Genomic DNA, 15,935 nt, shown 5'->3' with positions numbered 1-15,935 from the left:
CGTCCTCCGGGCTCACCTGTACTTTATATTCTTAGGTTTTTTTCGGTAAAGTCACGTAGGTTAAAATATTAAAATTAATAAAAATAAAATAAAAATCACCTGTACTTGGTGCAGAGCTGCACGCCAAGCGGGCCGCAGCGGTCCACGTAGCTCTCGCGCACGCCCTTGCGCACCGCCCGGGACCCCAGCACGGCCCGCGTCACCAGAGGACAGACCCTGTGCATGCGGCAGGCAGCGCCGTGCCAACGGCTCTCATTGTGTGCGCGGCGTTCTCCTTCGCCGCCCCGCACCTCCGATTGACGCGGTTGGCCACGGACGGTGCGGAATAAGTTCAAAGTGCATCACAGGCTCAAGCCGCGGCCACGTGTGCTGAGCCCGGCCCACAGACGCCTCGTTTTCATGAACGCCGGGAGCTGGGAACTGGGAGCTTCTGGGGCCTGGGTCTGTGTGACGCAACTCGACGTTCCAGCGGGCTCGGAGGAGGGCTGGATTTATGGAATATTTTACCAGGTAAGGCACACTGAGCTTGTATGGCTCTTTTTCAGAAGTGACCTGGCCACGAATGGTAGCTCACCGGAGTGGCTTATCACGTGGAAATTTATAGCAACCAAATACTCTAAACGCACGTTGATTCTAAGTGTGGAGGGAAAAATCGGAGGACCCGGATAAAAATCCACGCGACCACGGAGAGAGAGACATGCAAACTCCAAATATACAGCAGCAGACGTCAGGATCGGGATCAAACCCACGCCCGCCTGTATACCAGGCGAGGGAGTTAACATCTCCTAGCCACCGTGATGATGATGAGAGAGAGAGACACGCAAAATCCAAATATACAGCAGTCAAGGTCGGGATTGAACCCATGACCTGCTGCATACCAGGCGACGTAGTTAACATCTAGCCACCGTGATGATGATGATGAGAGAGAGAGAGAGACACGCAAACTCCAAATATACAGCAGCAGCAGGTGTCAAGGTCGGGATTGAACCCATGACCTGCTGCATACCAGGCGAGGTAGTTAACATCTCAGAGCCACCGTGATGATGATGAGAGAGAGACGCGCAAACTCCAAATATACAGCAGTCAGGGTCGGGATTGAACCCATGACCTGCTGCATACCAGGCGAGGTAGTTAACATATCCTAGCCACCGTGATGATGATGAGAGAGAGAAACACGCAAACTCCAAATATACAGCAGCAGGTGTCAGGGTCGGGATTTAACCCATGACCTCCTGCATACCAGGCGAGGTAGTTAACATCTCCTAGCCACCGTGTCACGCCTTGGGCCCCCTCAACGCCCTAAATCCCCCCCCCCCACCCCTCCCATCCCCTCTGAACCACTCTTTTACAACAAACGTCTTAAGATGCAAGCCAAGGTGCGCTGAGATGCAGGCGAGGCGATTCTGGACGGGAGTGGAGGAGGAAGGGGTGTGGGGTGAGAGGGTCCAACTCACAGCTTTTCACAGCGGAGGCCCTCGGTGCCCTCGGGGCACGAGCACGAGTTGTGTGGTCCGCACGTGGCCCCGTGCAGACACGGAGGAACGCACGGCTCCACCACGGCTACAGGGTGGGGAGCGAGAGAGGAGGAGAGGTGGGGGAGACGGGAGCGGTCACGGCGTGGATGCGGGTAACGGGGTCGCCGCGCGCTTCCACGGCTGCCACCGTGCGTGATGGTGGGCGGTGAATTTGTGCGGGGATCGGTACTCCGGATGACTGCCGAAGTGCCACTGGAGTGGTTCTGGTGATTGCGTGGGTGGTGTTTGGTGCAATTGCGCCGGTAGTGATGGTACTTGATAAGTGTTGTATAGTGCAGCGATGCCGGTGGTCGATGGTACTGTTGGTGAGTGGTGTGCTGACGGTGCTGTTAGTGGGTGGTGGTGAGTTGTAGTGAGTATTGCACAGACAGTGGTGGTGGTTCGTGTTGGTCTGTGTTGCGTAGCGCTTTGGTGCTGGCAGTGGTGTAGCTGGTAGTGGTGGAGTTGGTGCCAGCGGTGGTGGTGCTGGTAGTGGTGCTGGTAGTGGTGGTGGTGGTGCTGGTAGTGGTGGTGGTGCTGGCAGTGGTGGTGGTGGTGCTGGTAGTGGTGGTGGTGCTGGCAGTGGTGGTGGTTGTGGCGGTAGTGGTGGTGGTGCTGGTAGTGGTGGTGGTGCTGGTAGTGGTGCTGGTAGTGGTGGTGGTGCTGGTAGTGGTGCTGTGGTGTGGTGGTGGTGGTGCTGGTAGTGGCGGTGGTGCTGGTAGTGGTGGTGGTGCTGGTAGTGGTGCTGGTAGTGGTGGTGGTGCTGGTGGTGCTGGCGGTGGCGGTGGTGGTGCTGGCGGTGGCAGTGGTGGTGGTGGTGATGGTAGTGGTGGTGGTGGTGGTGCTGGCAGTGGTGGTGGTGGTGGTTCTGGTAGTGGTGGTGGTGGTCCTGGCGGTGGTGGAGGTGGTGCTGGTAGTGGTGCTGGTGCTGGCAGTGGTGGTGGTGCTGGCGGTGGTGGTGCTGGTAGTGGTGGTGGTGGTCCTGGCGGTGGTGGTGCTGGTAGTGGTGCTGGTGCTGGTAGTGGTGGTAGTGGTGCTGGCAGTGGTGGTGGTGCTGGCAATGGTGGTGGTGGTGGTGGTGCTGGTAGTGGTGGTGGTGCTGGTAGTGGTGGTGGTGGTGTTGGTAGTGGTGGTGGTGGTCCTGGTGGTGGTGGAGGTGGTGCTGGTAGTGGTGCTGGTGCTGGCAGTGGTGGTGCTGGCGATGGTGGTGGTGCTGGTAGTGGTGGTGCTGGTAGTGGTGGTGGTGGTCCTGGCGGTGGTGGAGGTGGTGCTGGTAGTGGTGCTGGTGCTGGTAGTGGTGGTAGTGGTGCTGGCAGTGGTGGTGGTGCTGGCAGTGGTGGTGGTGTTGGTGGTGCTGGTAGTGGTGGTGGTGTTGGTAGGGTGGTGGTGGTGCTGGTATGGTGGTGGTGTGCGGTGTATGGTGGTGTGGTGCTGGTAGTGGTTTTGGTGTGCTGGCAGTGGTGGGTGGTGGTCCTGGCAGTGGTGGAGGTGGTGCTGGTAGTGGTGGTGGTGCCGGCGGTGGTGGAGGTGGTGCTGGCAGTGGTGGTGGTGGAGGTGGTGCTGGCAGTGGTGGTGCTGGCGGAAGTGGTGGTGGTGCTGGTGGTGCCGTGGCCCGGCGTTGCCGCCGCCCTCACCGCTGTCGCAGGCGGCTCCCGTGTAGCCGTGGCGGCAGCGGCAGCGGTTGAGCCCCACGCAGGAGCCCCCGTTCCTGCAGGGCGCGCCGCAGCGCACCGGCTCTGCGGCACGGAGCGAGAGCGATCACGGTGCCCGGCGGACCACCGGGGTGCACGGGACCCCCGTCGCAAATACCGCGTGCCTGTGAGTGCGTGCGTGCGTGCGGTTCGGCGTGTCTCGCACGTGCTTTGTGCGCGCGCGTGTGTTGAATAATGTGGCTGCGTGAGCACACTTGTGTGCGCGTGTACGCGTGTGCACTCACCAATCTGACAGCGCGTGCCCTCCCAGCCTCCGGCACAGATGCACGTGTTTACGTCGATGCAGCGCCCAGAGTTGAGGCAGGCAGGGGTGCACGTGGCTGAGCAAAGACAAAGATCCCCCGTGTGGCCATCAACAGACTGATGCGTTGGCGAGTAGCACCTCCGAAGGCCGGCACGGCACACGAGGGGACGGGTGGCCAGTACTACGCCTGGCCGCCTTTGTCTCCCCAGCTCTGTTTTACACACTGCACCAGGTGCTCGTTTAAGGCTACGACCAGTACAGATAATCTTCGCCGGTGTTGGCCGTGAGCAGGAATTGAACTTGGGTCGCTGGGATCGTAGCACAGTGCTCTTACCACGACCCACACAGCCTACGTAGAATGCTCTTAGCAAGCGCCGATATTGAGGCTGACAGGGCGCTGTTTGCATCTGTGTTCATGCGTGTATGTGTTGAACTTCTTTCGCACAGTACATAGCCAACCGTGCTAATCGGAGGTGCGGTGGAAGGACAACAAACTAAGCACAACAACAAGCAGTTCTAAAGACGTGAGTTTGTCAATCTAGATTATTTAAAAGTGCATAGCTCCAGTGGCTTCCTAATATCGGAAGGAAGAGCGTTCCAGACGGCCGCAGAAGCGCTCGACGCGGTTACCACCGTCTTTGTTTGATTGGCAGCCAAAAGCTGCTGCGAGGATGACCACCGGAGTTTGCACGATGGTTTACGAGGCATAGCTACCGAGTGTGCAGGCGGTGTGACTACACCGGGGCTCATTGTTCCTGGAGACAACGAGTGGATGGGAAGACGGACGGACGTGTGGGGAGCATTTAATTAATAGTAAAGTGTTTTGGGTTAGATCGCGTAAGTGTAAAATGTGTCGTAACCCTCCACCACCCGACACAGCCAGTAAGGTCTGTCACGTAAACAACACACCAGTTCACTATGAAACATCTCCATTACCAGTGGCAAAATATAGTAATAGGTTTTTACCCTTTCAACTGGTACAAAAAACTGACACCTTCATACAAGGGATCATGTTTGCAAAAACCACAACACAAGCAGTCAGAATGCAAAACAAAAATCAACAACTCTGATAATGATAATGATATGCACTGTCCTTGAAGTTGCGTACGCCTTTTGGCATCATCTGGTCCAACACCAATGGACCAATCAACTTCAAGGACAGTGCACATCATTATCATTATCAGAGTTGTTGATTTTTGTTTGCATTTTGACTGCTTGTGTTGTGGTTTTTGCAAACATGATCTCTTGTATGAAGGTGTCAGTTTTTTGTACCAGTTGAAGAGTAAACACACAACATTGATAATTGAATTACGACGTGTCGCTGTTAATGACATCGGGTGATTTTATTCCCTGCACAGGGGGGGGCGGGGCCGTGCCAGCCACGCTACGCAGATGTGTCTGTGCGCGCGTCCATCCGTCCGCCCGTCCGTCCGTCCGTTCGTCCGCCCGTACGTACGCGAGAGACACTGCGGCCCCGTGTAGTCGGACGAGCACTGGCAGACGCCCGGGCCCACGCAGCGCCCGCCGTTAGCGCAGGGGAGTTCACACACGGCTGGGAGATGCAAAACAACAACAACAACAAGCATCTTACTCATAGGGTTTTTCCCCTTTTTTCTGGCAACAAAACTGACACCTTTTGTAAGGAATCATGCTTACATTAACCACAATACTTGCAGTGAAATGCAAACAAAAAACAATACTCTGATAATGTGTGCATTGTCTTTGAAACTGATTGGTCCACACCAGAGACAGCTTTCTTTAGAGCCTAGTCTCATATGGTGTTCGACCATATGACGCCAAAAGGCGCACAGTTCAAAGACAACGCACTATCAGAGTAATGAGAGCTCGGGGTGAGCAGCTACATCATGGGACCTCCTTTGCCAGTACCAAAATATACTAATAGGGTTGTATTGTGGTTAATGTAAGCATGATTCCTTGCAAAAGGTGTCAGTTTTGTTGCCAGAAAAAAGGGGAAAACCCCTATTAGTATATTTTGGTACTGGCAAAGGATGTCCCATGATGAAACAAGCATCTTCTTGGTTCTTTTGGTAAAGTCACGTAGAAGGGAAATAATAAAATAATAAAAATAAAACATAATAAAATAAAATTATCACGACGTTTCGGCCACAACGCAAGCAGCCGTGCTCAGGTTAAGAACAGGGCTGTCGGAAAGACAGCGTCCGGATGAACACCACCAAGCTTGGCAGCGTATATTTTAAATGTATAGTCTTCTCACCATCACAGTTCTTCTCGAACAATGCCACTTATTCACTCGAGTCACTCTCGGGCATCAGTCAGTTGCTTCCTTATCAATCTATTATCGCTACTACCACAGTCATTGTTCCAATGAACTTGACGCCACGGTTCCACCACCTTTCCCAAAAGATGGCTCCACCAGATTGACCTCGACTCCTTCCACCAGATGGACCGGCTCCTCTCATTCGTGAGCGTGTTCAATCACCGTCGAGCAAGGTGGGTTTAGGGGGCCCTGGGGCGACTCACCTGTGTGGCATCCTGGGCCAGTCCACCCAGGTGGGCAGAGACACACGTCCCAGCGCATGCACGTGCCCCCGTGGGCACAAGGTGGTGTGCACATGGCTGCACGCGGTACAGGTGCGTGTGTGGTACATGTGTGTGCAGTACACGTGTGTGTGTGAATGTGTGCGGTACGCGTGTGTGCATGTGTGCATGTGCGCGTGAATGTAGAGAGGGCAAAGGTTGGGGGAAGAATAGGGGATGGGGTACAGATTTCACATTGACACGTTTAGCATATTGTGTATAAAGACATCACGCACTTTTTTGTCCCATGCACATGTTTAAGTGTACAGCATTTTGTCTACTGCTGGATAAGGGCCTACCCACGTCGTACAGGTCATGGGGGTTATGTGACCATACTTCACCACGTTCTGGATCAGTGCCCGATGGCAAAAGCAGGGAGCATAGCTGTAGGAGCTTAGAACCACAGTACAACAATGTATTTTGCTCCACCGCCCTCTGCTACCCACGAAGTATCCCTGCGTCAGCCTATAAGTGTACGCGTACAGTATAGGCATGTAGTTGTGTGTGTGTATATATATTGTGTGTATAGGTATAGATGAGTGTGCAGAAGCATGTGGTTGTGTGTGTGTCTATAATGTGCATATGTGGGGAGCGGTGGCGCAGCGGTTAGCAGCGCTGCATTACAAACCCGGGGACCTGAGTTCGATTCCCACTTACGGCCAACACCAAGACGAATATCTGAACCGGTCCTGGGCCTCCCCTAGGTCGACTCACCCTCAAATATGTACCTGGTGCGGTGCGTAAACTTCGCGACTAGGGAGACAAAGGCGGCCGGGCGTGGTGCTGGCCACCCACCCCCTTTGTGTGCCGTGCCGGCCTTCATAGACGCTCGCCAACAGTGCTTGCCCCAACAGTCGCTTAAGGCTATACGGGTGATCTTTGTGTGTGTGTGTGTGTACGTGGATGTTGCTTGTGCTTGTCTATCACGGCGCTTCTTACCCGAGCAGCTGGGACCCGGGTACCCAGGGGGACACTCGCACGAGTTGGGCCCCACACACTCGCCGTAATTCTGGCAGGGCGGGTCACACACGGCTGTGGATCACAGGGGGGGGGGGGGGGAGAGATTTGTCCACATCTGGAGCTTGCCGACCGCTGCAAGGAAGCAGATCCACTCTCTCATTCCGTACGAAATTCCACACTCGAAATCCACTTCGCCGTACGGACACTGAAAAACCGCTGTCGTGGCACGGTTGGCATGGGGGCCCTGGAGCGAGGAATAAAATGCCGCCACCCCCCCCCCCCCCCCCCCCCCAATTTCACACCCTTCTTCGTGGCACGGAACCTGGGCCCAGGCGGAGCGCGTGGGCCGCGGTGCCGGCCTACACCACCGCCTACGCACGTGACAATAAGCGACGCCGATCGTTCCGAAAACATCTTTGGTCAAACGGAGCACGGGGCCATCCTCCGGCAGCGGGATCATCCCACCGACCCTCGCCACACAAAGTCCATCGCGCGGACAGCGGCGACGCCGCAGCTGAGTGACGAGCATCGTTCGCGGAGAAGGCTCCGCAGCGATACGGTCCACCACGCAGATGGCCTTTTTTAACGCATTGTTACAATACGGTACACTCCGGTGTTTATTGATCATCATCATCATCACGATCCATGGGCAGATAGCCCGTTAGGTGTCCACCGCACATTTCGTTGTGTTTCCACTTTCCTCTCATCGTGTGCCAATACGCTCACGTGGTGGGCACATCTCTCGTGATGTCGTCGTCAAGCCATTCTCTGTTAGGCCTTCATCTGTTTCAAAGTTTCTTCACATTTTTTATTTTCCTCTTGTTGTCTATCCTACATATGTGTCCTATTAGTGCCGGTTTCCTTCTCACCACTGCCTGCATCATCAAGTCTTACGTGCGACCTTTCTCTTACATCTACGTTGGTCACTCTTTGGGTCCAGCTTAGTTGCAGCAGCATCCTTCCGTAGCAATACCTTTCAAGGTGTTTGTGTGGCGTCCAAATGCGACCGCACGGCAATTCGCCGCATTGCAGCCGGCTCGTTGCAAGAGCCGGCCGCAGGCCACGTATGGCCGCATCTCTCACTGAAGAATTATGCCCGAGTCTCTGGTCGACTGCGGTTGTAGGCACGTGGCAATGGAGCAAGATAAAGACACTTTGCAGAAATTCTAGATTTGAAGCTTTCGTGACTGCAAGGATTCATATTCGTAGGTTTTTTCGGTAAAGTCACGTAGATAAAAAATTAAAATTAAAGTAAAATAAAAATAAAATAAAAATCACGACGTTTCAGAGGCAACACAAGCTTCCGTCTTCAGGTGGAACCGTCACAGCACGATAGCTGTATCAAGTAAATGAGAGATTATATACGGAGTGGTATCTCTTGTAATCTCTCATTTACTTGATACAGCTATCGTGCTGTGACGGTTCCACCTGAAGACAGAAGCTTGTGTTGCCTCCGAAACGTCGTGATTTTTATTTTATTTTAATTTTACTTTTATTAATTTTAATTTTATTTTTTTAGCTACGTGACTTTACCGAAAAAACCTAAGAATATGAAACTTTAAGTGTTGGAATTGGTTTTGCCACTCCCCCCGGTTAAGTGGAGAGTTTTCGATGTGTGTGTGTGAATGCCCGTATAGCTTTTGTTCAGCTGGATCGAGGGGGCTAAACGGAGGCGGCATGGGCTAGAGAAGAGATAGAGTGATGTGGTACAGGAGGATGTGGAGCTGAGTGGACTTGCCGATGACTGGTACCAGCGGTGTCAAGATCGGCCTCTGTGGATGAGGCTCGTGAAGGACGCTACTGGGCAGTTGAAGGCAGTCGCCCTCCAACAACAACGGAGGGCAGAGAAGCGACGCTCACAACAACGAGCAGAGCACCAGGTGGCTAAAACGCAGCGTGTTGGTACAGTAAGGGGGCACAGGTGGTGCAACGACCAGTCATCTCAGTCAGTCGACCCATGGTACAGTACCTGGGTCTGCCCTGTGACCTCCTGTCAGCGGGCGTTCGACACTTCACGTGGCCTCAAGGTGCACCTAGCCTGGCACAATCTCCGTGGTGACGTCACCGCCACTTAGTGGCGAATGGCGGTTGTTGTTGTACGAAGTAGGGAGCGGTGGTATCGCGGTTTGCACAACTGTCATACCACTGGAGAAGTTCGATGCCCGCTGACAGCCACCAACAGCAGTGACGATTATCTGAACTGGTCCTGATACCTCCCCGAGGTTGACTCAACCTCAAATGAGTACTAGGGAGACAAAGGTGGCCGGGCGTGGTGTCGGCCACCCACCCACTCGTGAGCCACTGTCCTCATGCAGGTGTTCGCTAACAGCACTTGCCCCAACAGTCTTGTTAAGCCATAACACAGGTTTTTTTGGGGTTAGATCACGTAAATATATAAATGTGTCGTTAAACCCGCCACCACCCGACACAGCTAACACGTAAGGGTTGTCACGTAAACAGAACGTGCCAATTCGTCACTAGTACAGTACTAGTGTGCAGTGTAGTGTATAGTAGTGTTGTGTATAGTAGTGTAGTGTATAGTAGTGTAGTGTATAGTAGTTTATAGTGTAGTGTATAGTGTAGTATACTAGTACAGCATCACCGGTGTGTTGGAGAGCCAAGCCACAACATTTACAATCCGAGTACGACTTTTCGCCAATAATTACAACCAGCTTCATCAGGCGACAGCCAGACTTGTTAAGGCTATACGGGGGCAGGGGGGGGCCGGGGGGGATCTCTGTCTGTACGTACGCTCGCACTTGCTGAGGTCATCCGTGCGCACGCGGAAGCCGGGCGAGCACGAGCAGTTGAAGCCGCCGGGGAAGTTGTCGCACTGCTGCTCACAGCCCCCGCGCGTGAAGTCGGCGCACTCGTCCACATCTGGGGGGACGAGAACGCACGGGTACGCGTGTGTATGCACACGTAGAGTACGCGTGCGTACGCGTAATGTACGCATGAGTAGTGTAGCTGCGCTATAAACCCGACGACCTGGGTTCGATTCCCGCTCACGGCCAACACCAGTGACGATGATCTGAACCGGTCCTGGGCCTCCCCTAGGTCGACTCAGCCTCAAATGAGTACCTGGTGCAGGGTGAAAACATCGCCACTGTCGGGCGTGGTGCTGGCCACCCGCCCCCTCTTGTGCCGTGTCGGCCTTCAAAGGGCGCCTGCCCCAACAGTTTGTCAAGGCTATACGGGGGATCTTTGTGTTATCAAAGGCAAAGATCCATCCCAACCCGTGTAGCTTGCACGGTGACCGCGACGACGACGACGATGATAACGATGACGATGATTATGACAGCGGTGGTGATGGTGACGACGATTACGACGATTACGACGGCGGTGAGAATGACGATGTCAATGATTCTGAGGGGCCGTCCATAAATGACGTCACGCCATTTTGGACGATTTTTTACCTCCCCCCCTCGTCACACGGCGTCACATTAAGTCAGACCCCCCTCAAATATGACGTCACAAAGCTCTGCCCCCCGCCCAAAACCATATTTCCATTTTTAAAATAAAACATGCTTCAAATCGCTTTAAACTATTGTCATTGTAGTGCGTATTTAATGTGGCGCTGCACTCTGATATTGTAGGAGAAAAACAATGATTAAAAAGTCTATTTAATTAAGTAGAACGTGCTATCTATATTTATTTAAAGTTGCGCAATTTTATGCGACGTCACATTTCTCAAACCCCCTCCTCGCCACACATCGTCACAAATGTCTGTCCCCCTGATGACGAGATGCGAAATGCCCTCGAGCCTCCGCCGGCGCGGCCGCGTAGTGAGCGAGGCGGCGCCCCTCACCGTCGCACGACAGCTTGTTGGGGTTGAGTTGCCACCCGGCACGGCAGGAGCAATCCACGCCGGCCTCGGCGTGCACCGAGCACACGTGCTCGCAGCCGCCGTTCCGCTGCTCGCACGACGTGATGTCTGGCGGACGCGGGGAGCGGGAGATGGGAAGGGACCATTGAACTCTCCGGACAGACCACAAACAGCATAACATTACCTAATTTAGCGTCTGTGTGTGTCTGTGCAAGTGTACGGCACGGGCTAGAGAAGAGATGGAGCGATGTGGTACAGGAGGTCGTGGAGTTGAGTGGACTTGCCGATGACTGGTACCAGCGGTGTCAAGATCGGCCTCTGTGGAGGAGGCTCGTGAAGGACGCTACTGGGCAGTTGGAGGCAGTCGCCCTCCAACAACAACGGAGGGCGAAGGAGCGACGCTCACAACAACGAGCGGAGCGCCGGGTGGCTACAGCACAGCAAGTTGGCACAGTAGGGGGCACAGGTGGTGCATCAGCCAGTCATCTCGGTCATCTCAGTCAGTCGACCCGTGGCACCTGAGTCTGCCCCGTGACCTCCTGCCAGCGGGCGTTCGACACTTCACGTGGCCTCAAGGTGCACATGGCCTGGCACAAGCGTCGTGGTGACGTCACCGCCACTTAGTGGCGAATGTCGGTTGTTGTTGTATCTGTGTGTGTGTGTGGGGAGCGGTACCATGTAGTGTTTAGCGCGCTGCGCTACGAATACGGTGACCCGAGTTCCATTCCCGCTTATGGCCAACACCAGTGATGATTATCTGAAGTGGTTCTGGGCCTCCCCTAGGTCGACTCAGCCTGAAGTGGTTGTACCTGGTGCAGTGTGTAAACTTTGCCACTAGGGAGACAAAGGCGGCCGGATATAATGCTGGCCACCCACTCCCCTTATTTGACCTTCATAGGTGCTCGCTAACAGCACTTGCCGCAACAGTCTCTTAAGGCTACACGGGGAATCTTTGTCTTTGGTGAGGAGTAGTATTGGCTGGATAAAGGGGCCTTAAAAGAGCACGGCATGGGCGAGAGAGTAGATGGACTGATGCGGTTGGGAGGATGTGGAGCTGAGCGGACTTGTCAATGACGCCAGCGGTGTCAATATCAGGCCTCTGTGTAGTAGGATGGTCGTGAAAAACTCATCAATCATTGGTTGTTGGGGACAAAGACCACGAACTCGCTATGCAGACTCCAGATTTGAAGTTGTCGTGACTGCATGGATTCATGCTATTTGGTTTACGTGACTTTACCGAACAAACCAAAGAGTATCGCTGCACAGACGTCTACGAAGGCTGTGGCCGGGGGATCTTGGTCTCGTGTCCGTGCATGCGTCTGCGCCGTGTCGTACGACTCACTGATGCACGTCTTGTTGTCCACGTCCAGTGCCAGCTCCATGGGACACCCGCACGCGTAGCCACCGGGCGAGTTGGTGCACACGTGCGAGCACCCCCCACTCTGCACCTTGCACTCGTCGATGTCTGCGCCACCGCACGCACAGTAGCAGCGGCAACACGGGGCTTGGGACGTTCCATTCTCCGAGATGCGGGGGGGTTGCGGGGAGTGGATCCGGGAAATATGTGCGGCTATCCAACAACCCTCACTGCTGCTGCTGCTGCTGCCTCCGCAGCACTGGAATACAGGCAGCCACGTGCAGCAGCAGCAGCAGCGTAGCCACCACCGTATAGCCTCGACAGACTGTTGGGGCAAGAGTTGTTAGCGAGCACACGCATGCACGCAGACACCTCTGAATAGCACTGTTGGCTATGTACGGTGTGAAAGGTTCAACACACATAACATACACCACACTCGATTACACAGCTACATACACAGACACATTACACAGACACATTACACACACACATACAAAAAAGGTCTCCCGTTTAGCCTTAACAGACTGGTCGGGAAAGTGCTGTTAGCGAGCACCTATGAAGGCCGGCACAGCACACGAAGGGGTGGGTGGCCAGCACCACGCCCGGCCGCCTTTGTCTCCCCAGTGGCGATATTTACACATCGCACCAGGTACTCATTTGAGACTGAGTCTACCTAGGGGAGGCCCAGGTACCGTTTCAGAAAATTCAAGGTGCTTCAAAAAAAGAATTTGCAACAACACCACAACAAATGTGCCTGGAGACCACCTGCAGAAGATTCCAGGGGTGCGTTGACAACGATGGCGAACAAGTGGAGACTCTTTGACTTTTTGAAGCTATTAACATTTACACTTGTTATCACGTTACAGGACATTATCCGTTACTTTTTCAATTTATAAAACGATAGTACTATTTAAGTGTCAACATTTTCTTTGAAGCACCCTGTATACCAGAGTTTAGGTGTGCCTACACACCCACCCACGCACCACCACCACCACCTACCCACCCACCCACGCACCACCACCACCTACCCACCCACCCACCCACGCACCACCACCTACCCACCCACCCATGCACCACCACCACCTACCCACCCACCCACGCACCACGCACCACCACCACCTACCCACACACCCACGCACCACCACCACCTAACCACCCACTCACGCACCACCACCACCACCACCTACCCACCCACGCACCACCACCACCACCTACCCACACACCCACGCACCACCACCACCTACCCACCCACGCACCACCACCACCACCTACCCACCCACGCACCACCACCACCACCACCTACCCACCCACCCACGCACCAAACCACCTACCCACACACCCACGCACCACCACCACCACCACCTACCCACCCACCCACCCACGCAGCACCACCACCACCCACCCACCCACGCACCACCACCACCATCACCTACCCACACACTGCCGCTTGTCCACGTGCAGCTGGAATCCGGGTGTGCACGAGCACTTGTAGCTGCCCTCCGTGTTGCTGCACGCCTGGCTGCAGTTGCCGTTGAATAGCGAGCACTCATCCAAGTCTGGGGTTGGGTGGTGGACGCAGAGGGGGTTAGGGGCCGTCCATAAATGACGTCACGCGATTTTGGAGGATTTTTGACCCCCCCCCCTCTCGTCACACGGCGTCACAAAAAGTCAGACCCCCCCCCTCAAATATGACGTCAAAACCATATTTCCATTTAGAAAATAAAACATGCTTCAAATCGCTTTAAACTATTGTCAGTGTAGTGCGTATTTAATGTGGCGCTGCACTCTGATGTTATAACAATTCTATATTTATTTAAAGTTGCGCATTTTGATGTGACGTCACATTTCTCACACCCCCCCCCCCTCATCACACATCGTCACAAATGCCTGACTCCCCCCCCCCCCCAGGTGCGTGACGTCATTTATGGACGGCCCCTTAGCTCGGTTCTGTGGCGCTTCCCAAGGTTAAAAGCTGGAACGCGTTAGGGCTGTCCATCTATGCCTGCATTTATGTTGAACTTGTGGGAGGTGCGGGGGAAGGACAACAAACTAAACACAAAAAGCAGTTCTCAAGAAATGAGTGTTTAATCTAGATGATGATTTAAAACTGCATCGCTCCAAGTGGCTTCCTAACATCAAAAGGAAAAGCGTCCCAGACAGCCGCAGAAGCGCATCTGAAAGCGCGCGATGCGGTGACCGCCTTTCTTCGATGGCCAGCCAGAAGCCGCTGCTGCTGCTGCGAGAATGACCGGAGTTCGCCTGATGATCGTGATGATGATGATGCTGCTTTACACTCCTCGACGAGATCGGCGAGGTATCGCGGTCCATTTGTGGCGAGCACTTTGCGCGCAACGAGTGCGACCCTGTCATTCCGCGCGTGCCCGAGTGAGTGCGCGAGTGCCCGGGGGAATCGCACCGATGCAGTCGCGTGCGTCGGGAGCCACCACGTAGCCCGCGTCGCACTCGCATCGGAAGCTGCCCGGCTCGTTCACGCAGAGCCTCGCGCAGCCGCCCTGCACCACCGTGCACTCGTCGATGTCTGCACGCACGCACGCACAACAAAGACGAAGGTTTCCCCCCCCCCCCTGCTCCGTGTAGCCTAAAAAAAAAGTTCTGTTGGAGAGTAGCATCTAATGAAGGCCGGCACGGCGCACTAGGGGGACGGGTGGCCAACACCACACGTGGCCGGCTTTGTCTTCCCCAGTGGCGATGTTTATACACCGCGCCAGGTACAAATTTAAGGTTGAGTAGACCTAGGGGAGACCCAGGATCGGTTAAGATTATCGCCATTGGTGTTGGCCGTGAACGGGAATCGAACTCAGGCCACCGGGTTCGTAGCGCAGCGCGGCTTTAGAACTTAGGCACAGACCTTCAAGTCGTGATTCCGCGCCTCCGGCGAGCACGCCCGGGCCAGGAACGGTGCGAAAGAAGTTCAACGTAGATCGTACGCAAGAAGAACAACCACCACCGCGCCATCCCATCGTCATGGACATCATGCACCACCGCCAAACCTCCATGGCTACCCACCCACCACTGCTCCCAGTGGCGTAGCTAGGATATTTTGCGCCCGGGGACGAACTATAAAATTGGCGCCCCCCCCCCCCGTTTAATCACATACCAAAATGTAATTACATGACATGTAGGCTGTGTGTGGCGGGATATATAAACTTTTAGGTTGAGGTGTAGATTCGTGCAGTAGTTTCAGGCTGCCGCGCCCGCCGCAATAAGTTATAATGTAACGTCGTAAGCCTCATTTTGGCGCCCCTTTACCTTGGCGCCCGGGGACACATGTACCCCCCTGCCCCCCCCCCTAGCTACGCCTCTGACTGCCCCCCCCTGCTCCCACCCCTCCCTCCCGGCAGTGCTGGGACTCTACCAAAGCAGGAGAATCCATCGCCGTTGAAGCCCTGGAGGCACTGGCAGAAGTAGGAGCCGATGATGTTCCCGCAGCGCGCGTTCGCGTCACAGCCGTGCTTCCCGCTCGCGCACTCGTCCTCGTCTGTGTGGCAGAGACGGGGGGGGGAGGAGGGCACGTGATGAATGTGTCTCTTCTCAATATGATGCCCGCGGTCGTGGCGGTGGTGATGTGCGAGGGCTGTGACATCGTGGGTGGTAGCAATTTGGTATCACGATCGAAGCGAGGACGACGATGGTGGTGGTGATGGTAGTGGCGGTGATGATGGTGATGGTAATAATAGAAAAAGGGCGAAAACCCTATTATTATATTTTGGTACTGGCAAAAGAGGTCTAATGATGATGATGG

At 54.7% G+C, this 15,935-nt stretch overlaps 1 protein-coding gene across 1 annotated transcript in view; it reads right to left on the bottom strand.

Moving 5' to 3' along the window:
• Window positions 1-15,935, bottom strand: part of LOC133350928 (neurogenic locus notch homolog protein 3-like) — a 32,105-nt gene that overhangs the window by 4,071 nt on the left and 12,099 nt on the right. Inside the window, 13 exon segments of the mRNA XM_061565770.1 lie at window positions 100-216; window positions 1,455-1,560; window positions 3,149-3,250; window positions 3,451-3,546; window positions 4,927-5,022; window positions 5,973-6,068; window positions 6,969-7,061; window positions 9,741-9,869; window positions 10,798-10,923; window positions 12,158-12,280; window positions 13,606-13,728; window positions 14,589-14,711; window positions 15,549-15,671. Of these exon segments, the coding sequence (XP_061421754.1) occupies window positions 100-216; window positions 1,455-1,560; window positions 3,149-3,250; window positions 3,451-3,546; window positions 4,927-5,022; window positions 5,973-6,068; window positions 6,969-7,061; window positions 9,741-9,869; window positions 10,798-10,923; window positions 12,158-12,280; window positions 13,606-13,728; window positions 14,589-14,711; window positions 15,549-15,671 (1,453 nt within the window).

This window comes from Lethenteron reissneri, chromosome 35 (genome assembly GCF_015708825.2).
Source record: "Lethenteron reissneri isolate LAM-NWPU_2019-01 chromosome 35, ASM1570882v1, whole genome shotgun sequence".
NCBI lineage: Eukaryota > Metazoa > Chordata > Hyperoartia > Petromyzontiformes > Petromyzontidae > Lethenteron > Lethenteron reissneri.
This window is presented reverse-complemented; position numbering and strand designations above follow the sequence as displayed.